This window comes from Schistocerca cancellata, chromosome 2 (assembly GCF_023864275.1).
Source record: "Schistocerca cancellata isolate TAMUIC-IGC-003103 chromosome 2, iqSchCanc2.1, whole genome shotgun sequence".
In the NCBI taxonomy this organism is placed as follows: Eukaryota; Metazoa; Arthropoda; class Insecta; order Orthoptera; family Acrididae; genus Schistocerca; species Schistocerca cancellata.
This window is the reverse complement of record NC_064627.1, coordinates 423,339,936-423,366,269: the sequence shown is the minus strand read 5'-3', so window position 1 is coordinate 423,366,269 and position 26,334 is coordinate 423,339,936. Positions and strand designations below refer to the sequence as shown.

Here is a 26,334-nt window from a genome sequence, read left to right as displayed (position 1 = left end):
GGTAATAGGAAACTAGTGAAAGGGATAGAGCTGGTGGGATGTAAGAGAGACGAAGAGAGGAAAGATGGAGGTAGAGAGAGAGAGAGAGAGGAAGAGAGAGAGAGAGAGAGAGGGAGCGATGGAGAGGGAGAGAGAGAGAGAGAGAGAGGGGGGGGGGAGCGACGAAGAGAGAGAGAGAGAGAGAGAGACCATATATGTAGGAATACAAGTTGCTGTAATCGAGGTGAGCATTTCAAATACATCCAGAATGTCTTATAAGAATTATGTGTAACTGATGTTGGAATAAAGACAGTGGTCCAGGAAAATGAAGAATTTCTTTTCCTTCAGTTCATTGAATGATAACAAACAAACTGTCGTCGGTCTATTATCTATTTTGTTCCACGGTGACCATCTTCAGATAACTCAAGAAAAAAAGAAAGAAAATATAACTGCTTGAAAACATATATCTTACACCTTATTCTTCTCATAATATGTAGTAGCCCTTCAGCTCTAATATCGTTTCTTCATGATCAGTTATTATACTTGTCACATGGTAATATCTACCGAACCTGGTGTTTGTGGTTGATCACATTGTCAAGTATTGAGTATTAGGTTTATTTCAATTTAACAATAACACAGACTAAGCTCAGAGAGAAATAAATATACACATCAATAAAATATGCCTACATAGTAAGAAACTTAATAATGATACTATGCATTGGTCAAAACAGTATAAAGATGTAAGTTAATACAAACCTCCTGCTGCAAATTTGGTTCCCTGTCTTTCTAAGATGGTGTTAAAAACGTTCAGGGCTATCTTCAGTTTTTTAAGACCCTCGGGAGTCCTCTTGTAATCAAAGAATATCGGTGCCACCTGCAAAAAGAAATGTGTCTTAAGCTACGTTCAAATTAATGAAAAGTACGAATTAAAGGGTTACTGTTAACGATATCTTAATTTTCTTATTATGCAACGTTCACCACTCTTCGTCCAAAGTTTTCAGAAAGTCAATAGTTTTCGTTTCTACCATTTTACCAGATAAATTATATACCAGAGCCTAGATATTCAATGACAGATCTAGCATGTCTATCCTCCACTTGAAAGAGGAATTTGTGGTTCAGATGCCATTTGCGAACTATATTGAAGGGTTGTTACTACACTCTATGTGGTGTCCAGTCTGTGTGGTGAGTCCTAACAAACAGTTGAGGCCACAGTCTGTATTTGGGAGAAGTGTTTTCCAAATCACCGACTAGTCATCCTGATTTAGATATGCCATCGCTGTTCTAAATCATAGGAGGAGGCTGCTGGGATGATTCCTACAGCTCCTCAGATTATCTGTCCAGTCTTGTCCATCAGGGCCGATGCTTCCTCCATCTCGAGCAAAAGATAAAATGTGTTGACTGCCCGCACGTAGAGTCAGGTAGGCCGCCTGTGAACTATGAGAAGCATTGTCGCTTGAAACTGTATAATCGTACGGTATTTTCGGTTTTTGTCTGTACTTATTTTGTAAGTTTGTTTACGGCGTTATGAGTGAACGCTGAAGATGGAAGCACTCCGTCTTCAGGCCACAAGTGGCCCATCGGGACCATCCGACCGCCGTGTCATCCTCAGCTGAGGATGGGGATAGGAGGGGCTTGTGGTCAGCGCATCATTCTCCCGGTCGTTATGATGGTTTTCTTTGACAGGAGCCGCTACTATTCGGTCGAATACCTCCTCAACTGGCATCACGAGGCTGAGTGCAAAAAAATGGCAACAGCGCATGGCAGCCGGGACGGTTAACCATCCAAGTGCCGGCCACACCCGACAGCGCTTAACTTCGGTGATCTGACGGGAACCGGTGTATCCACTGCGGCAAGGCTTGAAGATGGAAGGCTGTGATGATAAAGAGTTGACAGAGTTATAGTTGCACGTAATTATAGAAAACTAACAAGGGAATGGTTCAATTCGACATGTCAAAAAATTCCCCGAAATTTTTTGTCATATAGGAACAATGCACCAGAGGAAAGACCCTGTCAAAATTTTGGCTGCTAATACGCCCTGCAATTCTTTTATGTTGAACATTGCCAGATTCGTAGCTCGCCAGGCGGCTGGAGACATGTACACCCCTACCAGAGCCGTAGCGGACTGTGCATCTGCAACATGGCAGGCGCATGTCCTTGCTTAACGGTGCATTGCTAGAAAGTTAAGACGACTCAGTGCGATCGTAATGTGTAAGGTGAATTTCAGTTTTCGTCATAATTTCTCTGAAACAATTGTCTGCACTTACCGTTCGTTCAAATTTGCAACTTAATATCCATAATAATTATCAGTTGCTTTTGCAGTAATGTAAGTGTTAACAGCAAAGTTAAAACTGATTAACATTCATTTTGGTTAATGCTTAATGTTAACCAATGTGCAAAGCTGGTTTGCTTTGTAAAAGATGGCGGTGAACGGTATAATAATGTAAGAAGGACTTACACGAAGTAATAAATACGTGCAGAAATGAAACTCGTGAAACTGTGAAAGAAAAACATACGATAGATTTATTTTACGGGGTGGCCACAAAGTCCAGTTACCCCATTACTAACTAACAGAAACCCATAAACATGAACAAATAACGCGAGCACCAGTTATTTAGAGGAGGTTTCCGGAGATGCTGCTCGTGAGAGGCGCATTGTTACCGATGGAAGTATAAGAGACTGGGCTCCTCGATTTGCAATTGAGATGAACATCGCAGTTTTTAAGTCTTCTTTGACCTAGTTAAACAAATTCTAGAAATCGTGTAGTATGAGAAGTTGCAAAACTATGAAGTTTCCTTCAAGTAAAAGTGCAGAGGAGATGCCATAAATTTATAGCTGACCTGAAGACAAAGTTTCTATTATCCCCACATCTGCTTTGTGTAACGACGATCAGTCAGGTTTTGTGAAAGAACTGCGAGCTAACTGCAAGTTATCTTTTCCAGGCGAAGAAAGACACATTGTGTTGTGTAATCTTTTAATGCTATGACACATTCATATACAACTATAATAGTGATAAGTATGAGTGAGATACCGCAGCTTTGTCTTCAGGGACCTCAAGGCTTATCTGGACCAAAATTAAAGTATAGCTGTTTAGCGTCAAAAATATTATAACCGACCTATAAAATTCTGGAAAAACAGGAGACAACAGTTTTTAAGATTTCATTCGAAACCGTTTCTAACCAGTAGCAGAAATTAATTCATTGCTTTAGTTGGACTCCTGGCCTGGACATAACGATACCTCTGTCTTCCAGGAGGACGACGAAAAGACAATTGATATAATTTAGATTCCATCGAGGACAACCAATCTAACTCTCGAGGAAGAATTTTTTCGTCTGTGGGAAGTATTTATAAGGAAGTTGTCGAACAATACACTATCCGATAGCTGTTGGCGATTTCAGGTTTATCAGGAGAACAGTGCTCTTAAATTTCAGTCATCTGTGCATTATCGGTTTGCATTGGCACAATTTACGAGTTGCTTTAAGTATGCTTGGTAAGCAGTACAATAAGTAGAGCAATGACCAGAACCATTTCTTACTTCAAAGCAATTCTGTCTAAATAAAGCTAGTAATTACTGTGTACTGAAAGCATTAATTTTCCTTTCTTTAGATGTACCTGATGTGAGGAAAATGTTCCAAATGACACTCCGCTTTATTGTGACGACTATGGGTAATAAATAAGGAACTATGTTATTGTTACTTAAATATATATAATACAAAAATTATCATAAGGACTGTGCTACGGGAGTTGTTATGAAATGATGTATGTGTAAGAAATAATTCATTTCAATAAATTAAAGTCACCATTGATGGAAATCGTCTGTAATGTAACATCAGACACTGACTTGATTTATTTTCTTGTGTTAGTCGCCTTAATATGAATTACACATGCAAAGGTTTAGATGTCGATACGAGCTGCCTTTTATGCAAAACATTAATGACACGTAAAAATATTTGTATGCTTTAGATGCTTCAAATTCGCTTGTGTCACTCCAGATATTAACACTACACGGTGTTATGCAGTCTTCTTACGGCCGATTGCGCGTTAGACAGGAAGAGCTGTACAAACCGCTGACATATGCGCTTCTTCGAGCGACAAAAATAATCAACTTCAACGTTTTTTAAAAGATGCTAGTAGTGTGCCCTATCAGCTAAAATTTTTGTAAAACATTTCTCTCGTTGTGTTCTCCTGTAAAAGAAATTTCAGGGTGGCTTTCGGCTTGTCGGATTGAATCATTATCTTGTAAGAACAAAGTATGCTCACTTTTTCGTTCCAGCGTGCAGATCTAGCTCCAGAGAAAGTAAAGGTAAATATTTTTTACGCCGACAAAAACCGAAGTAGAATTTTCAAAATGGATGATAGCAGTTCTTCGTGAAGACAGAGATATGATTCTCAGTTGTTTTGAATGCGTTTCACACGTCGGCGACGAATAACGAAAGCAGACATATGTATGAAAGGTAAACAAGTCGGAATTCCAAGATAAAGGTGCTTTCTTAAACCATGAACGGTTGCTTGTTTATTTCTGTTTTTACTGAAATACGTATAGAAAATATTACATAAAGGATAATCTCTTGTAAAACCCTGGCGAAAGAGAACCTGCGGTAAAGAAGGTGGTAAACAAGATGAAGTTGCGATATCTGGCAGCGTTTCCTCTGTCGCGGAAAATGTACAGATCTGATCGGTACCGGTCGGAGATTAATTTTATTAAAAAGAAAATAGAAATGCAAGGAACTGGAAGCTGTGCGGTTACGTAATAAATTAAGAGCAGCGATTGCCAGAATAAATCTCCTGTGAAATCATCTCTCACGGCTCAATCAAATGTCCTAGATCATTGTAAACTTAGTAAGAAATAGAAAATTATAATTGACACTACGTTAAAGAAATACCAATTGAAAAACAATGAGGGATGCGATATGATGAGATTCTTCTGGACAGGGTACTCTTAAAAATTATTTAGCCCGCAGGATACAGACATTATTTGAAGCAGGGATTGTTGCCACTTTCATTCGAAACACCACCCCGAAATTTAGTAAATGATGTAAAATTCCGATGTGGAATTAATGCACAGGTTGTGGAAGCAATTAAGGATTGCTTTCACGAACGACAAGATGGAAACGAAGGTGTGCTGATTCTCCACGAAGTTAAGCTCCAAGGAAAACTACTTCAGAAACACTTCGCTGAAAGTTAACTGTTCCGTCAATTTAGGGGAATATACTGCAAACAACTGCAATACTTTTGGAAAATCATGGTCTGGTGTTGTTTCTTCCTCTGCTGCATAACTGGATTCAGTATGTTGCTGTGTATGCAAGTCCCAACGCAACTCCTGGCAATGTCTCGTAGATATTTATTCAAGTAATTATGTAGCTAGAACAAGCTGGAAAGAGAATTATAGCATTCGCTTCTTACAAAAGTCAACCAAATACAGAGGTCTGGCAATGTCTACAAATTATTGGCGTAAAAAGTACAGTTACATACTCTTGAGTATGGGTGTTTTCAGAAGTCATACAACTAGTAGCGTAAGAAGTTGTTTCTGTGATAAAACTGATGTACTTTTCAGCGGCGACATGATGAACTGTAATTTTTTTCGACGAGTTTATGGACAAGATACTTTCCCAACATTCACTGAATGGAAAGTTTACCACAAGTTAACGTCCGCTCAGTTGGACAAGAAGTCATTTGAATGAATGAATGTAAGATTAGCTCTGCGGTTATTCCATGATTCGGTAGCCAACGTTATAAAATTCTTTAGGCAAATTAAAACAATGTGATTCGAAGAAAGCGAATCAACGGGATGAGTTATACGATATACGAACAGCTTAATGGTGACACTTATTTTCGTAATGGTGCTTTGTACGAAACGTAAGAGGCTCACAAAACGTTAATTGAATGGAGAAGTATTCTCGCCGGTAAGAGTAACAGCTTCGCTCCCAAAACAACTCTCCAGCCTCTAAGAGTAAACATTGGCAGTACGTTCGGAGTATCCCACTGCGTCCTGAGAACAAAATTTAACAAGGATCCACTTCAACGTCATTTGAAAGTCGTATGATCTCTGACTTCCAATCATCATCCATCAGTAATGGAGCACCTCAATTGCACATGTTGCAGTGCGTTTACATTCCTGCAAAACTTTCATTATTTTCTCTGGAAGCGGCGAACGTAAATGTGAATTTTTGTTGACGTTATACGTAAGCCAAATGCGGAAATTAGCTAGGCATTTCCAACAAAAGAACACAGATAGAGTTCTGAAATAGGAAAACATAATTAAGAAAACAATGTGTGTAATTTTTCCATAATGGGTGCAGTTTAACTCTGTGACCGTTCCTTTATACGGTGTATAGTAATAACCGCTACCAGTCATAACAAAAGGTGATTTTATTTAGCACACAGTTGGTTTGACAATCAGTGGCAAGTTCCCATACTCAGTGCTAGAGATCAGTATTTAAATCAAAAACAAATAATATGATGACGACTAAGTAGGCAAAAATGAAACATTTGGAAGGAGCTAAGTGGCATGTATTGCAAAATATTGTAGTATTTAGATAAAGATAGTATATCCATATCATTTTCACATTACAAAGATCACCTTTTTGTGCAAAACTATTTAGTTTTTTACAAGTTAACTTCATATTGGTCACCATGCTAATTATTGGTGCTTGTATGTTATATCTTTGATAAAATAGTTTCAGTTTAGATGTTGGTTCCTTCTGCCAACCATGCACTTAGAACGTGTTTACATTTGAAAAACAGAGGTCAAAGAAGTACAAAGAAGTACAGAGACGTTACATGTACAGATACGTAACAGTAAAAATGGCTAGCTGTGATGGGGCCATGATATACAGTTCTTGTTTTTTAAAATATTTCATTAAAGTTGTGTAGAAATGACTTACTTGCAAGATGTATCTGTACATTGGAAATTGTTGTGATTTCCACCTATGAATGTAAATTTTGAGCGCTTCAAGAAGATTCATTTTCATTCCTTTCCTGACAGTGTTTAGTATCTGTCGGTTGTCCTTATTGTCTGTGTCTGAGTGGTCACAGTCTTTCAGATGTGTTGAAAAAGTTGATTTATCAAAATTATATAGCCAGAAGGCATCCATTTTTTCCCAGTATTTTATCTTGAAATTCCTTCCTGTCTGGCCTATGTAAAATTCTGGGCAATTGTAACATAGGAGTTTGTAAATACTTCATTAGGCACAGCACTGGTTGATATTTTTGTTACAGTGAACGACATGCTGTTGTAATGTTTTGTTAGTGCTGAATGATATTTGAATACTGCTTTTACGAAAAAGGTTAGCTACATGGCATTAAATTTCTTCCATAAACAGGACATGAGCAAATGTATGGTTGTTGTGAATTTGAATTAGGAGGGGTGCATTATTTATTTTCCATTTATTTCTGAAGTTTACCAATTATACCTGAATTGTATCCATTCTGTATGCAATTTCTTTCATAATGTTAATTTCCTTTTGTTCAGCAAGAGGCCTGAGTAGTACTTTGTGTATATAGTTGAGTGTAGATCTAAGGAACGCCAATTTCTTTTTCTTGTTGTATTTGGTGACATGAAGTGTTGTTTATGGTAACATCACTGGTGATTGGGTTTTGGTAAATTTGAAAGCCATATTTGTTGGTTACATTAGAGTCTGAAAGATCAAAAAAACTGATTCCTTTAGTTATTTGATGTTCTACAGTAGGGTTTATGTTGTTGTGTATGCTACTGAGAGCATTTGTAAGTTTTTCAATCTCTTCAGTTGTAACATTATACAGGATAATGGTATCATCAACATACCTTTTATAAGAAATTAGCTTGTCTTTAAATAAAGATTCTGACTTTAACAATTGATTTTCCACATGATTAACTCCTGCTGTACTGACACCTACTGCAAGATTATATTCTTGCTTGTAATTTTATTTGTTAAACATGAAATAATTATGTGACAGGATTAGTTCTCGCAGTTCAGTGAGTCCTTGGATAACTGTTTGTGCTTTAATAAGCTTTTTTATGATCTGGATTGTGTCTTTAATAATTATGTTGGTATAAAGGTTTGCTACACCCATTGAGTCAGATTTGGTACCCTGTGGTATTGGTATGTCTTTGATTCCATCAGATTATAGCTGTTTTTAATTAATAAATTCTTTTCACAAATGAAAGTACTTTATCAAAGACGTAATATGAAAGCATGAATAAGCAGCATGGTGACTAATGTACAGTTATATTGTAAGAAACGAATTATTGTTAAAAATCTGATAAATGTAATGTAAAAATGTTATGTATACAACAGTTTTGTGTACTTACTGTAATATTTTGCCACACATGTCGCTTAGCCACTTCTAGATGTTTCATTTATGTTTATTTAGTCATCACATCATTTGTTTTTTATTTAAACAGTGATCTCCAGCACTGAATATGGAAATGTATAACTGAATGTGAACCACCTGAAGATGGACACAATGCTGAAACCTGGTATGGACACAATGCTGAAACCTGGTATATGTTAAATAAAACCACCTTCTATTGTGACTAGTAGTGGTTATTATTCTACACTCTACCAAAGAACAGTCACAAAGTTCAACTGAATCCATTATGGATGAAATGCAGATCATGTTACCTGGCTATGCATCACAAATGGTCAGTCCATTCAGCACATGAAAAATCGATATGCTGAAGACCATTCTGGCCATAAAATTTAACAAAAACAGCCTTTTTTCTAAAGTAACACCCAATTACATTAAAATTAGCGTAAGGAGCACACTCAGCCAGCCAAAACTGCAAAGTTAAACTGTAAAACTATTTGTTTAAAATATGAAATCAAATCATTATATAAATGCAAAGATACTCTTAACAAGCAAAAGCTCAAATTGCAGTTGCCACTAAGTAACTCTTTGATTCCCATGGAATTCATGTAGATATTAGATAAAATCAGTAACCAAGTCAGCAAAGAAGAACTAGTTGTGTCAACTAGACATAATCAGAAATTATTTGCTCTCAATTCTAACGTAAGACAACAATTAGAATCTCCTCCCATACCAAAACAAACGTTTTATGACAGGGTGATAAACTCCACCACTATCACATTTGACAAAGATGGAAAGTGGGTAACTTGAGAAAGGCCTCAAACATAACATACTATCACTGTTCGATAATAACAATATCAAGCATTTAATTGTCTGCTCTGACATGGCATGTGACGCAGCAGAAATGAAAGGAAGTGAACAGATTATTATTGCATTCAAAATTAAGAATATCATACACAAAAACCTACAAAATTAAATAACACTTTTATGCAAATACTGTCGCCAAACTGATCACAAATACAAATAGAAAACTATCTGGAAACAAACCTGTTGCAGTGAAATCTGACAAGAGGAACTCAGTCATTGTAATCTGAACCTGAATACATCAACAAAAACTTGTAATTTTTTCATAAGTATAACATGGTGAGATACACAGTGAACCCAACACCAAATTTCAAGATCAGCTCAGGAGACGACTGAACTCTTCTGATTTCTTGTTATCTGACTCTGATGCTTTAAAATGCCTTGTCATTAACGCATCTGCACGAAAGCTACATGCACAACTAAAGATTCATAAGTCTGGTTCTACATTCAATATGTAACTAAAGAAATAGTCCAGCATATTTTATAAGCAGGAAGCTACAACATCCCCAGAAATTTTTATATATCTGAAAAGAATTTCGCAGTGAAAAATAGTTAAATCTTATAGAAGATATCAAAGATGTACCACTACCATAGGGTGCCAAATCTGACTCAGTGGACATGGTGAACCGCAGCACCAACGTACCTATTCATGACACAATGCAAATACACTCCTGGAAATTGAAATAAGAACACCGTGAATTCATTGTTCCAGGAAGGGGAAACTTTATTGACACATTCCTGGGGTCAGATACATCACATGATCACACTGACAGAACCACAGGCACATAGACACAGGCAACAGAGCATGCACAATGTCGGCACTAGTACAGTGTATATCCACCTTTCGCAGCAATGCAGGCTGCTATTCTCCCATGGAGACGATCGTAGAGATGCTGGATGTAGTCCTGTGGAACGGCTTGCCACGCCATTTCCACCTGGCGCCTCAGTTGGACCAGCGTTCGTGCTGGACGTGCAGACCGCGTGAGACGACGCTTCATCCAGTCCCAAACATGCTCAATGGGGGACAGATCCGGAGATCTTGCTGGCCAGGGTAGTTGACTTACACCTTCTAGAGCACGTTGGGTGGCACGGGATACATGCGGACGTGCATTGTCCTGTTGGAACAGCAAGTTCCCTTGCCGGTCTAGGAATGGTAGAACGATGGGTTCGATGACGGTTTGGATGTACCGTGCACTATTCAGTGTCCCCTCGACGATCACCAGTGGTGTACGGCCAGTGTAGGAGATCGTTCCCCACACCATGATGCCGGGTGTTGGCCCTGTGTGCCTCGGTTGTATGCAGTCCTGATTGTGGCGCTCACCTGCACGGCGCCAAACACGCATACGACCATCATTGGCACCAAGGCAGAAGCGACTCTCATCGCTGAAGACGACACGTCTCCATTCGTCCCTCCATTCACGCCTGTCGCGACACCACTGGAGGCGGGCTGCACGATGTTGGGGCGTGAGCGGAAGACGGCCTAACGGTGTGCGGGACCGTAGCCCAGCTTCATGGAGACGGTTGCGAATGGTCCTCGCCGATACCCCAGGAGCAACAGTGTCCCTAATTTGCTGGGAAGTGGCGGTGCGGTCCCCTACGGCACGGCGTAGGATCCTACGGTCTCGGTGTGCATCCGTGCGTCGCTGCGGTCCGGTCCCAGGTCGACGGGCACGTGCACCTTCCGCCGACCACTGGCGACATCGATGTACTGTGGAGACCTCACGCCCCACGTGTTGAGCAATTTGGCGGTTCGTCCACCCGGCCTCCCGCATGCCCACTATACGCCCTCGCTCAAAGTCCGTCAACTGCACATACGGTTCACGTCCACGCTGTCGCGGCATGCTACCAGTGTTAAAGACTGCGATGGAGCTCCGTATGCCACGGCAAACTGGCTGACACTGACGGCGGCGGTGCACAAATGCTGCGCAGCTAGCGCCATTCGACGGCCAACACCGCGGTTCCTGGTGTGTCCGCTGTGCCGTGCGTGTGATCATTGCTTGTACAGCCCTCTCGCAGTGTCCGGAGCAAGTATGGTGGGTCTGACACACCGGTGTCAATGTGTTCTTCTTTCCATTTCCAGGAGTGTATTTAAAAACAACCAATTAAAACAGAAGTTAACCAAGGCTGAGATATAAGAACTCACTGAACTGCTGTAACTAGTCATATCACATAATAATTACATTTTTAACAACACAATTTATGTGCAAGGAGTTTGTCTTGCAATGGGCAGCAGTTTAGGAAGAATCCCTGCTGATATTTGCATTAATTATGTAGAAAATCAATTCTTAGAGTCAGAATCTTAATTTAGAGACAAGATAATTTATTATAAAATATGTGTTGATGATATTACTGTCCTCTTCATTGTTACAAATGAAGAGATTGGAAAACTTGCAAACACTGTTAGTAGAATGTACAATAACATTTACTTCACTGTAGAACATTACATAGGTAAAGGAATTAATTGTCTTGATCTCACATTTTCTAATATAAACAACAAACATACCTTTCAAAATTTATCAGAACCCATCACCAGCGATGTTACCATAAGCAACTCCTCCTGTCACCAAATACAACAAAAAATGGCATTCTTCAGATCTACACTCAATCATACACACAAAGTTCCACTCAGTCCTCTTGATGAACAAAAAGAAATTAATATTATCAAAGTAATTGCACACAGAAGTGGATACAGTCCAGGTATAATTGAAAAACTTCACAACAAAATTAAAAACAATACACTACTCCTAATTCAGAGTCACATCAACAAACACACACATTTGTTTGCAGCCCATTTATAGGAAAAATTTCATACCAAGTAGCTAACCTTTGTTATCACAGCGGTGTTCAAATATCCTTCAGTACTGACAATAAGCTACAACAGCACACCATTCACTGTAACCATACAAACAGGCAGCCTCACAGCTAATGAAATATTGACATACTTTTATTTTACAATTGCCCACATTCTACATAGGCCAGACAGGAAGGAGTTTCACTAAAAGATACTGAAAACACATGGATGCCTTCTGGCACAACTTCTTTTGATAAATCTACTTTTGTAACACATCTAAAACAATGTGACCACTCAGCCACAGACATTAAAGACAATCTACAGATAGTATACATCGTCGGTAAAGTACAGAAAACGAATCTTCTTGAAGAGCTCGAAATTTAGGCCTGTGGGTCTGGTTCACAACACCTAATACTAAGTGAACAAACTGAGTTTTAAAGAAAGTCATTTGTACACATCTGTAATGAAATATTTTAAAAACCAAAACCTCTGTTTTGAAAATAAACATGTTGTGAGTGTTTGTGTCTGAAGTTACCAACATGTGAAGGGAAACTACTTTATCAAAGACATAATATGGGAGCACCAATAATTATCTTTGTGACTAACATACAGTTAACGTGTAAAAAACAAAATTTTTCTGTACAAAAAGGTGGTAAATTCAACGCGAAAATGATATGGATACACCAGCTTTATCTCAGTTCTATAATATTTTGCAACACTTCCGCTTAGCCCCTTCCAAATGTTTCATTTGTCTCTATTTAGTCGTGATCACATTCTTTGTTTTTTATTTAAAAAGTGATCTTCAGCAGATGGAAACATGTAATTGAATGTAAACCACCTGTAACTAGGCACAGGTGGTCGTATATGAAATAAAAATCAACTTCTGTTGTCCTTAGAAGCGGTTATTATTCTACCCTCTAAAACCTATGTTCTACGTCACTCTACAGTGGCTCAATTCGATCACAATATAAATTTCATGAATGGATGAGACCGTGTGCTACGTTTGCCTTAGTAACATGTACCTTACTTCCTTGGGGCACAAGCGGAGCAACTGACGTCTCGTGGCGGAACTGATGAACTAGGGCAGTCAGCACGTTTCCTCTTGTACTGGCTACGCTTTCTCTCTAACGACGTCGACACCAACGGAACTTTACTTCGTTAACCTTTCTGATATGCAGGGCTCCTTCAAGGAACTATCTTAGGTAGGGACGTAAGTTTTTATAGCTAAATGTCACAAATGGCACAATTTGTGTGGCTGTCAACTGTTTGGGAAGCCGTGTAAATGTTACATTGTACTGCCGACTGATTTTTGAAATACGCTTTTAGCAGTTCAGCTTCAATTAGTGTTGCCTAAAAAGTGTATGTAGTTTCAGAATCAACTTATTCGGTAAAAGTGGTATCGTGCTGAACACTTCAAGGTATACTGTGGAAAAACCTGATAACAGATACTATGTGTTGCATGAGGCTTTCGTGACGGACCGGTTTTAGAAACGGTTCTCGAGGTACTCGTTGGATGACGTTCTGAAATCCCTACAATTTTTCATCGGCGCAAGTGACCGGCATCTTCAGGTGCGACGAATAAACTGCTGAGTTACGACTGAAGTATTCTAGTTATGTCAGTCTAAGCAGTAAACGCCTGGGCATGAAGGCGCCAAATTCGGTGACCAATAGTGAAAATTTCGTGATCGATAGTGGCAAGGACAGCTACAACACACATCTGATGATGAACGGACTTCGACACAAGAGCTAAGGCTGCCGTCGGCCGCCCAGCGCCGTCTGTACGAATACGCCTCCCGAAATACACGTCCACGTTGGAGTGCGGCCATTCTCGCTGTTGTCATCCGAATATTTAAGTCGCCACCATACAGTAATTTGTTTTATGACCCATAGTTTCTCTCTGTGTTTGCTGTGACTTTAATATTGTCAGCCATGGGTCCCATGTTGTGCTAAGCTGGAACCCTATATGTCCGCTCACAATTTTTATCAAGCTGCGAATTTCCACCTCTTCTTTAATTGCGATATCCCAGAAAGAAGACGTAAATGATAGAAATTTGGTGTTTTTGTATTCCTTATTGCACCCCATACTGAGACAGTACTTGGCCACTGCAGATTTCCCTGCTTGGTCTGGAGCTGTGTGTAGCCAATGTACGTCGCATCTGTCTTCCACCAGGTGACAACTTCCGCCAATGAGTGACTTTCCACAGCTACAAGGGCCTTCTCAGCCCAAGACTGACCGTCACAGAAATTCGTTGGCGGGTGGGAGACGGATTTAGCTTTATGTTTCTTTGTTAATATTCCTATTTTCGTAGAAACGCCAACTGCGTGTGGCAAGACGCCCTCTTTCTTGTTCACTTTATTATAGTTCTCATATTATTTAAAATGCATCGTGTGTAAGACACGCCGAATATCCCGATCAGCATGTCAACTTTTCAGGAATACGACACGGAGGTAGCGCAGCTCATCGGGTAAGCTGAACCCAATTTGGTTCGTTCTCTATGGACCAACACCCTAAGCGCGCCATTCATTGAACAGGATGGTAGCAGCTACTGGTCTGTAACTGCAAGTCTGTGTGTATTGGTTTATGGTACACAGCTTGACCCAAGTTATCAACCGCTTTTCTCCGCACGAACACGTTCAGAAACGGTAGTTCGCCGGTTTTCTCCACGAGCATTTTAAAACTGACGTTAGAGTGAAGAGAATTTCGATGTTGTACAAATACGTCCAGTGATGCAAAGCCGCGATCGACGTCACAAAGGTGTAATCCATCAGCAAAATGACGTAGGATTTAACTCACTCAGCCAATTGGAGTGCTCTTTTCTCGAAACCTTCCATAAGAAGATTAACCACAATGGGTGGCACGGACTGCCCATTGCGACACTTCGGTCTGTATCGGTCACTGAATAAAAATAGGTCGAGGTGAGCACGTGCTTGAACAAATCTACAAGTTCCCCTTCCAGCTATTCACCAATGAGAAAAAATTAATTCCTGCAGAGGTAGTCGAGTGGAATGTGAGATTACGTCAAAACTCAGGAACATATCTGATGGTGCGAGTAGTAAATTCTTGAGCGGACAAACGAAGTGATGCTTATATTTTCCTCTTAAAGGGCCTAATTGCGCTGCTAGATGTTTTGCCAAGTTGTGTGTTGACACCCCAGTATTGTTCACAATTGGTCGATGCAAAATGCTATTCTTATGAATTTTAGGCAATCCGCGTAGCCTGGGATAGAAGGGGTGCCTGTATACGTAGCCTCTTGGCCACAGCGTCAGACATCGTGCTGTTCTTGAGGAGCTGAAAAATTTTTCAGGTGTTTTGGCCATAGAGTCACGTGATATTCAGAGTCATCCTATAGCTGGTTCATCTTGCTTAAGAACATCGGTCTGCAGAGAACGAAAATTTCCCTTGCTTTTATCTGCCGGTAAGATCATAATATCAAAATCCTCCTTTACGGATGGAAGCATTGACCTCTCTCGGACTGAGATACGGTTGTTGGGCGCATATCACCCACCTCATCTCCTTAGCAGTGACCCTGGGCAGTTCGACATTTGGCAAGAAAGCAGTCGTACGTAACTGCGTTAAAATTGGTACCACCGACACGTAAATAGTCCTGTCTAGTCACTGAGAAGGTGTATATCGATTGCACATTAGTTGCCGTGTGAAGACAAAAGCTGAACCTTTCTTAGCTCAAAATATTTCATAATGTGGAAGAGTCTTTCAGAAACAAATTAACTTAAGCCCGTCGATCTTGAGATTCACGCGACTCCGTCTACAACATTGTATTGTGAGAATTCTACACTACTTTAAATAAGACATTTTTCTGGCTGTTTCAAAAGACCATGCTTAAAAAAATTTTACCTTATTTGATAATACAACAAGAAATAATTTTTCTATAATTCTAGGTTGAGCTATGTATTACATGATCCTTTAAGAGGTCTCGATTCCACCTGACATTTCGCTGACTATTCGGGACGTTAAAATTGTCAATAAGTGGAATTAAAGAATTACTAAACGTGCAATCCGAAGTTACCTCAAGCTGAAATAGCAAAGTTGCCAGATATTGTTTATTGTGTTGTTAGCGACGGAGATGTAGTCGCGGGGGGAAAGGGAAAGTGAAATATGACGTCATCATTAAGTCTTATCCTTTCTGAAATGTCGATAAAGACAGCCTTGTCTTTCAGTAGAAGGTCCAACCTCTTTAAGATATCATTTCAAACGAACCTGAGGAGATGCTTGTGCTGTGTCACAGTATGTTGGCTAAAAATAAATAAATAAATAAATGGGCCGACATAATTTTGGAGACTACTTATTTTCCACCAACACGGCTTAGGTAATTTACCTCAGTGTCTAACATTGCACCGCGTCTTTACGTGACCTTGACAAAGATACAGGATGACATGATGGCGTTGCTGAAATCAGGTTTGTGGCACGTTTGGAGCCACTTACCTTACACTTAAGAACAGAAGTGAACTTGGCAAGACCTTGGGAGATGGAAATAGACAGAAAGTGAAGTACAAGTCTAATATTTTCTTCAAGAACTTATATCTGACAATAACTGCATATGCTCCGTTCAATGTAAAGCGACGAGTGTGAGATGACGTTTTAAAGTCATGCACTAGAAATGTTGGTGTTACAAAGGTGTCTCATACTAACCGCATATTCTGCTATTCGAGCGTAGTACGTGGAAATGTTGAAGGCGAGCCTGTGGTTGACCAGGGCCCGCTGCTGTGGATCACGCGGGTAAATGCTGTGTCCAGGGCCGTACTTGTCAGCCAGGTACTGCAGGATGGCGATGCTGAAACAACAAATGCAAAATATCGGGAGAGAACATCACAGCTTAACGTTACTCAACAGCGAAAACTTACTTTCTCCAGTGCAACAACAAATATTGCAGAAAAACGTGTCTCATACAAAAATAAATTTACGTTCCTTAATTCTGTAGGTGCAAATTTACTGTATAGCGGTCGTAAACATTACAGAGACCATATGTAATGGAGATGGCTTTTTACCTTTCACTTAGGAAAAAACCGTTATCATCCAGGCAAGGAATTTCTCGTTGCGGATTTTTCTGCAATAAAACAAGAGATAGTAATTACTCTTTCAGCATTATTTCATATGACAGCATGGTATTCACAGTACACACTATTTGTGCGCCATGCTGATTATGAAATGTGTTACTGCTTGACTGGTGCCAATAGGTAATGGTTATTAATAACTAAGAGTCTGCTCAGACGGCCGAACTCTTTCTGAAAGTGAGAGTGTTGCACCTTGGAGAACTTTTCAGAATTTGTTCTCTACCCAGTCCTGTAATAGAAGTTTAATAGACTTCCTTATTCCATTTTTAAATAATAGTATCCGTTTTTTAAATTCTGCAGCCTTTTTTGCGAAATTAGAAAAATTACTCTGGAAGATTAAGGTTTTTCCAAATATCAAAACATGTTCCAAAGTGGAACACAGTGATGTGCCTAGAAACAAATATTCCTTTGAAGTTTAAAAGCGTTTCCGTGGAAGAAATCTGTTAAATAATGTATTTATTCGTGTATCTGATAACTGTTCTACGAAACACTAGTAGTCATTGAATGAAACACAACTAAGCATAAGTGTTATCAAAAACCAGTTACATATATTTTAAACTTGGACCTATTGAAAACTAACACAAGTTTCCATCTCAAGATAAGTAAATTTGTTAAGACATTAACGAAACTCAGTTAATTTGGAAATATCACACTTTTCTTGGTAAAAGACCCGCTTCCTATTCAAGATACAAGATGGTGCACGACTGACGAAGTATGGCTCAACAGTTCACACATTATATAACTAGCTTTAACAGTAAATAAATTTTACTTGCAGGTTTAATATTTTACTCAGTACTTAAATGTGTTTAACTCGAAATACAATCAAAGAAAAAAATACTGAAGACGGAAATCGACAGATGTGATGTAAATGCACAGACAAACAAATGATTACAACTACAGAAAAATTGGATGATTTATTCAAAGAAAGAGCTTCACAAACGGAGCAAGTCAACAACGCGTTGGTCCACCTCTGGTCCTTATACAAACAATTATTTATGTTGCCATTGATTGTTAGAGTTTTTGGATATCCTTCTGAGGGATATCATGCCAAATTCTGTCCGACTGGCGCGTTGTACCGTCAAAATCCCGAGGTAATTGGAGGTCCTGCCCATAATGCTCCAAACATTCTGAACTGGGAGAGATACGTCAGTCTTGCTGGCCAAGGTAGGGTTTGGCAAGCATGAAGAGAAGTAATAGAAACCCTTCCGTGTGCGGGCAGGAATTATCTTGTTTAAATGTTAGCCGAGGATGACTTGCCGCGAAGGGAAACAAATCGGGGCGTAGAATATCATCGACGTACCGCTGTGCTGTAAAGGTGCAATGGATAACAACCAACGGCGTTCCTTTATGAAAAGAAAATGCACCCCAGACCCATTACTCACGTTTGTCAGGCCATATGGCGGGCTACTGTCTGGTTTGTAGCCCACCACCATCGGGGCTCGGTCCGAAGCGTGAGTCATCACTGAAGACAGTTCTACTCCATTCAATCAGATTTCAGGCAGAAGACGTGTTTAGAGACGCCCCGGGCAGCGGTGGGATCCGAACCTGACTGTCGCCCGCAGTAAGGCCCGACGACCAGGAGTGATGGGTCTGGGGTGCCATTTAATTTCATAGCAGGAGCCTTTGGTTGTCATCGACAGCACTCTCACATCACAGCTGCCCGTAACGCTATTCTACGTCCTGTTTTGTTGTCCTTCATGGCAAGCCATCTTCTGCTAATATTTCAGCTAGATAACGCCCGCCCGCACACGACAGGTGTTTCTACTGCTTGTCTTCATGCTTGCTAAAGCCCACCTTGGCCAGAAAACTCGCCGAATCTGAGCCCTCCAACCAGCTCTGGATTTTGCCTATTTAACGTCCCAGTTGGACAGACTTTAGAACAATATCCATCAAGAGGACAACCAATAGCAATCAGAATAACTGCTTACGTAAGGGTCAGAGGTGTAACGACGCGTTGTTGACTTGCTCAATTTGTGGAACTCTTTCTCTTCAATAAATCATCCAAGTTTTCTGAAATTGTAAACAGTTGTTTGTCTGTACACGTGCATCACATCTATCGATTTCCGTCCCATTGGAATAATTCCTTCGTGCCGCGTCGTTTTGTTTGTCTCACAGTATTGCACAATACACGACCTCATGTTCAATAACTACAAAAATTGTAGAAAGTGGTGGAGACTGCTTATGGAGGTCTCCCGTGCACATTCCTTCATGTCGGTCTAAACTCAGTCACTAAATTAACGTACAGACCAAAAAACGACATGTGCTCCAGGCACAACACTCTCCTCTGTTAACTCCCAGGGAGCAGAGAAGGGGTCGAGTTCTGTTACATCCCGCTGCTTGTTTGTGACCCGGACTTTCTGTGTGGACTGTATTTCGTAGACACAACACGGAAGAAGGTTAGTGCTTTAAGGGACGCCATAACACGCGGATCACAGCAAATTCCACTCCACACTGACGAGCCAAACATTATGACCATCTGCCAAATAGCTTATCAGTTCACACCTGGAATGAAAAACAGTGATGCTGAGTGGCATGTAATCTTAGTGTCATGGAGTCTCACGTAGGCTTCCGGAGATATGTCACTCCAGGTGTCAACGTATGGGTCACGCAATTCCCGTAAATCGGGGGCCAGTGGGTAGTGGGCACGGAACATGCACAGCACTGCACGTCCGCAGTGCTGTGCATGTTCCGAACAGCTGATCTGCATTATGACGTATCCAGACAAGACCATCGACTTGCTGAAACAAGAATCGAGATTCATCCCAACTACGACACGCTTCCATTGATCAACGGCAGAATCTCGAGGATCCCGTGTCTACTGAAATCGTAATTGACAGTGTTGTTGAGGCTACATGGGACACGCAGGGATCCTCTGCTGCGCACTCCATGTTCAAAAATGTGTGATCAGCGTTCTGCTCCGAAAACCCTTATTCCTACACCAACAATGTTCCCTATTGTCAGATCTACCGGCCGGAGTGGCCGTTGCGTTCTAGGCGCTACAGTCTGGAGCCGAGCGAGCGCTACGGTCGCAGGTTCGAATCCTGCCTCGGGCATGGATGTGTGCGATGTCCTTAGGTTAGTTAGGTTTAATTAGTTGTAAGTTCTAGGCGACTGATGACCTCAGAAGTTAAGTCGCATAGTGCTCAGAGCCATTTGAACCATTTTTATTGTCAGATCTGCTACAGATAGTCGCCCATCCTGCTCTACAGGGACGATAAGTCTGCGACCTACACTTTTTGTGGTAAGACGCGGACGTCCAACATTTCGTCGACTATTCGTTTCTCCACGGTCTTTCACTACAGGCGATCACTTTCACTGTTCCCTAGACTCTCTTTCCTAAGCGCCGGGCCATAATAATCTGCCCTATGTCGATGTCGCTCTCAGTGGATTTACATACATGCGGCTCGTGTTGTACAACAGTTCCTAATTCGTCTCCGCTTAGAAATGTTCCGATGTGAAAGCGATGGCGGCAGCGAGTGAAATAGATAGGCAGTACCAAGACTTTCAGCAAGACGCCCCCCACCCCGTCCACCGTAACCATCCGAAGGTGGTGCCCACAGGCAGTGACGTCTTTCTCAGAGGCAAGCTACTAGCCCACCCGTTGCATCCTCGGCAAATAAGTCTGCAGATGGAATCGACACTTACCCTCAAGGTGATGAGTGGAAAACTCGTCGAAACTTTGCGACAACATGACGCAACTACCAGGGTAATAACCGAGAAGTTTTCATTAATATACACTCATCAACAAAATTTATTTCTAAATTCATGGCACAAAAACGAGAAAATGGCTGTAAGGCCTACATGTATAGCCACTTACAATGTATTCGTACGACAAAAAAATGTGGAACGACAGAATCGTCTGTTTCCAATGGGGAAGTTTCCACAACACTTGTGAGCAACATCAATACGTGGTGTAAAGTTTCCTTGCTCGGATATAGGCTTTAATTTGTCGAGGCGAACGACCGATGAGAACATCAGGTCAGCCCTTTTCGGAACTGTCCCATCCTTCAGTGGCGATTGTGCGTATGTCACGCAGTATACATGGTCGTTATCAACGTCCAAAAACATCTCGTCTCAATCTACCCCACACATTTCCCATTGGGTTCATGTTCGAGAAACAGGCAGGCTAGATGCGCGGAGTGGCCGCGCGGTTAGACGCGCCATGTCATGGACTGTGCGGCTGATCTCGGCGGAGTTTCGAGTCCTCCCTCGGGCATGGGTGTGTGTGTGTGTTGTTCTTAGTATAAGTTAGTTTAAGTAGTGTGTTAAGTCTAGGGGCCGATGACCTCCGCAGTTTGGTCCCTTCGGAATTCACACACGCAGAGTGGCTACTCCATTTTAGCCTCAACAGCCACGAGAGTTGTACTGTGGTCCCATGCAATACCATCCCTGAACTTAACTCCACCATCATCTTGTTGCACATGTGAGACATAGCGTTGGGGCATTCGATATTGTTGGTTTTTTTGTTTGTCCTTTTGGCCTCCGTAGTCTATGTATTAAGGGGTTGTCTCTAAACTCGTTGTCCGCGGTAATCAGGGTACCAAGAAATCCTAGATTTGTCCGCAGCCAACACCTGAAACCAATCCAGAGGCGTCCATACTGCATGATTTCTTCCCCATCTGCACCGGAGCCATGGTCACATCACGCAGTCGTCTCCTAACAGTCTGATGCGATACAAACCGTCATTTTGCTTCTTCGAATGTCGAATTCAGTTCGGGGTACTCAGCCCACGGTTGCTTTGACTCGAAAGTAGTAGATATCGACCGTCCTGTGCACCTGTCGGATATGAACATGCTACAAACAATTGCAGGGCAGCGCTCTACCCACACACAGCACTCTTGGAGTCTGTTTGTATGTTCACGTCAGGTGTGACGTTCTGATGTGTAGAGGAACAGTCACAATAGCAACACATCTCTACGATATACCGAGATGATGAAAAACTTATGTTGATTTGTGTATATAAATACAATAAAACAGTTATTGGACATTGCTTATAACTTACTAGTGATCCTTACAGACAATTTTTCTATACATTGCTGTATTGTATACAAAAAACTTCCTGTTACAATGAGGTTTCTACTCTATTTAAAGAAGAAACAAAAATCTTCAGAAGATTTCTGGTTATGTAACACTGTTTCTGTTCACGTAATCTCACACTGCAGACTACCTTTGCTATATGTAAATAACTCACTTCATCTGAATCAAAAAGAGTCTTTGGAAATGAATGTAACTATAAAGATCATGCAGAAATTGTTTGTACTGCATTTGAATTGGAGACACTCGGAGTACAGTGATTTCGTCAGTGATTCCGCCAGTGAATAAATTCGTTTATTCACTAGAAAGGATGGATTAATGGCCTACCACTCAAGTTTCACATAGTCTTACTAACTTTTCACATGCAATGAAAGTATGACAAAGTGTACAAAACGTAAAATGTCGAGCGAGCACATTGTACCATGCAAAACAATATGTGTGATTGGTAAATTAATTACGAAACATTATAATGATTATAGCAAATAACGGAATGATAATCATTTAATCATAAGGTATTGATGTGAGACTGTAAGATAAGAAACATTTAACTCTTTTAGCAATAATATTTCCTTATAATATACTGAGAAACACTATAGGACATAATACGAGGGCTATTCGGAAAGTAAGGATCGACAAGTCGCGAAATGGAAACCGCAGTGAAAATCAAAACTGCTTTAATTGCAACAGTTAGCTACAACTTCCAACTGCTTATCTCCATAGTCGCAGATCCGACTTAGACGTTTGTCGTAGCGTTGTACCAACTTTCCAATACCCTCGCTATAGAAAGCAGTCGCCAGTGCTTTCCGCCAATTCTCTAAGCTGGCCTACAGCTCGTTGTATGTGTCAAAATGTTGTCTTCATAGCCAGCGGTTCAACTGAACAGAGATGAAACACAGAGGGAGACAATTACGGGCTGTATTGTGGGTAGTCAAACATTTCCAAATGGAAACGATGCAGGAGCATCTTCATTGAACCAGCAGAATGCGGCTGAGAATTGTCTTTTAGAAGAAAACGCACGACAGTTATGTAATGTTGGCTGCATACCTTCAGGTGAAATTTCTCACCAGGCCCTCGTACTTGTTGGGAGACACTATTGTTCTAGGTATTTTTATGTGTCCCCTGTGTGCTCAGAACTAAAAAGAACGACGTAACGCGATCGAGAGGCACACTAGAGACACTGCCCAATCCACCTGTGCAAAACGTCATCGGATTTTCACTGTGTTTTCCACTTGAGACCGATCGTTCCTTACTTTAAGAGTAACCCTCGTATGACGCGGAATGAAAAACTAAAATATTTCGTAGAATACTAACTTCACATATGGATATAGCCGCTCTCAGCAGAAATGAAAAATTTCTTCAAAATCAAAGGAGTCATCTGTTTTTATGTGGCAGCTGCCACGTGTAAAAGATACGTTGCCCGGAAGTTTTCCTTCAGTCACCTTTGACAGCTGAAGCTCGGGAGCGGACGTCGGTTTACCAAATGGTTCAAATGGCTCTGAGCACTATGGGACTTAACATCTGATGTCATCAGTCCCAGAAAACTTAGAACTACTTAAACGTAACTAACCTAAGTACATCACACACATCCATTCCAAGGCAGGATTCGAACCTGCGACCGTAGCGGTCTCGCTGTTCCAGACTGAAGCGCCTAGAACCGCTCGGCCACACCGGCCGGCTGTCGGCTTACCCTGTAAGCAAATGGCACTGCTTGGCAGCACTGACCACCCAGTTGCTTAATGCCGAAATCGTAGGCGAAGTCACCCTATAAGCTGCCTAGCGTGTGATGTGTGTGATAGCCAGGTATTAGGTCGATCTGAGCTGAAAAGGCCACCAACAGGGTCTGATATATTCTCTCTTGAGAGAAGCGACTGAAACTTCGAAACTAAAAGAGAAAAGCAATATATAAGAGCAGTCATAGATACCATAGAGACGCTGGATTTTGGAGTTTCCTTGTAGAACATAGCACTGAATATTATATATACCTTTTTTACACAGGATGTAATCATATTTTACGAACAAAGATCACATTGTTCCCTGTAGAGAAAGACGATGACCGAATAGTGAATTTTAGGACGGCTGAATCTATATTTAACTAAGTTAATTCCCCTTGGAGATTTATAATTTTTTCCTTCGATAACTTCTATTTAATAATTAGAATACTTTTAACAGGTCTTATTTCATTGCTACACGTCTTTTAGACAGTTTCAGCATACTCTAAAATAGTTTCTATGACACAAAATTGGCTACAGAGATTGCATTATGAAAACTGTTTTATTATCCTCGACAATCTAGGCCAATGATTCTTCAAACTAAACATTCTTTAGTTTATCGATAGTCAAACAGCCAAAAAAATGCATAATTATAAATCTACACCTTACCAACATTTAGCAAAAGAAAAGAAACACAATTGTGTGGAAAGTAAATAAAAGGAAAAAGAAAAACACTTAAGCTACGGTTCTCACCAACTCACCTCCTCAGTTATGAAGCTGTTCTTAGGAATTGGTCAGCTCCAGTCACACACGTTAATAGGAGCCATTATTTAGTGTTAGTGGTAGTGGCTACATCTATTGTTAGTAGGGCCTAGAACTATGGCAACAAAATAGGTGGCACTGAATATGTAACTACGATGGTAAAACAACAGGAAACCACAGTATTTCACATTTTTGATTAGCAAAATTATACATTATACAGCGCTGCCTAGGCTTTTGGCTAAACTTTTTGGCTGTCCTGTCGCTTTCGAACTCTGAATGGCCCAGTGGAGTCCTAGGAGCAGCACGACATGCGTTTTCCGATCGAAGCGTTCAGTCGTACGGAGTTGGCTCCAAGCTCTATGGAATACATAATCACCTGTACAATTCAAAACACTCGCTTCCACTTAAGCTGGGCGAATGACGTGTTGGTCCTCACATCTAAAACAACAGTCAATGTACAACTGATGAAAAAAGGGACCTGCCACCTTATTTAAAAATTTTCAAATCTGTTTCTGTATTCGATGTAAGGGATATTCTTGTACCATATCCGGTCTTAGTTGTGCGGTTGTTGCTGCAGTACACCATGCGCTTGGGGACGCATTCATACAGTCAGCCGTGTTTATATGGCAGTTGTCTTCAGACATAGACTGTGGGCTACTGTTTTGGATGGAAACAAATCTGCAATGAATGCGGTAAGTCTTAAGTTCAGCCACTCCCATGTATCACATCAGACAAATGTGGAAGCATTAGGTCGAAATTAATCGTGAAATAGAAGAGTCATGAATAAAGCTGCCTCATCAGTGCGTACTCTTCTTCCACTGAATCGAGAATTAATCGCGAAATTCTTTACCAGCCCTTAAAATACGAGGGCTATTAGGAAAGTGAGGAACGATCAGTCGCGAAATGGAAACCACTGTGAAAATCCGACGAGGCTTTTCACAGACGTTTTGGGCAGTGTCTATAGTATGCCTGTCGATCACATCAAGACACTCTTTTCAGTTGTGAGCGCGCTGTGAGCGAATAAAGGTGCCTAGAACAGCGATGTCTCCCGCCAAATAGGAGGACCCGCTGAGAGGCTTCGCCTTAATGAATGCAGCCCACCTAACACAACTGCCACGCACTTCCTTCTTCATGGCAATTCTCAGCCGAACTCTGCAGGGGCAGTGAAGACGCTCCTGCAGCCTTTTTGATGGGAAGTGTTCGATCACCCACAACTCAGCCCTAATTGGCTCTTCCTGAGCATCATCTCTGTTCACATGAAACGCTGAATACGAAGACAACACTTGAGCGCAGGCTACGCGCTATAGACCACCGTAGAGAATTATCGGAAAGCATAGGCGGCTGCCTTCTATGACGATGGTGTTGGAAATTTGGTATAACGCGCCAACAAATGTCTAAGTCGGAGCGGCGACTACGTAGAGAAGTACCTGGAAGGTGTAACTAAATGTGCAAAGAAAACAGTTTTGACCGATCGTTCCTTACTTTCCGAATAGCCCTCATATAAGGGGCGACCAAAACGTTTTGCGTCTGAGAGCGTTACTGCAGCGTATGTGCAATATAGCGCGACTCCTATGCGCGTATATAAGCACCGACCTGTATGCATTCGAATCTTTCCGACGTGCATACGGTAAATGCCGAAACGTGAACTTTAGTGACGTTATTACCAAATGCGTCCAAACAGGAGGAACATGCTGCTATTCTTTCCCTGGCTTCCGACGGAAAAACACCACTAGAAATGCATCGTAAAATGAAGTATGCATATGGGGTAGCGTACCTGTTGAATACCAATCTTCTGGATTTGGTGTGCCAGGTTTCGTACTAGTCGTGATTCGACACAAT

At 41.0% G+C, this 26,334-nt stretch overlaps 1 protein-coding gene across 2 annotated transcripts in view; it reads right to left on the bottom strand.

The window, feature by feature from the left end:
* The window catches only part of LOC126161885 (glutathione S-transferase 1), a 97,602-nt gene that overhangs the window by 12,675 nt on the left and 58,593 nt on the right, over nucleotides 1-26,334 (bottom strand). For both annotated transcript variants that reach the window (XM_049918023.1, XM_049918025.1), the window contains exons 3-5: nucleotides 16,925-16,983; nucleotides 16,569-16,710; nucleotides 736-853 (exon numbers count right to left, since the gene is read on the bottom strand). In XM_049918023.1, the coding sequence (XP_049773980.1) occupies nucleotides 736-853; nucleotides 16,569-16,710; nucleotides 16,925-16,983 (319 nt within the window). The remainder of the gene's footprint in view (nucleotides 1-735; nucleotides 854-16,568; nucleotides 16,711-16,924; nucleotides 16,984-26,334) is intronic.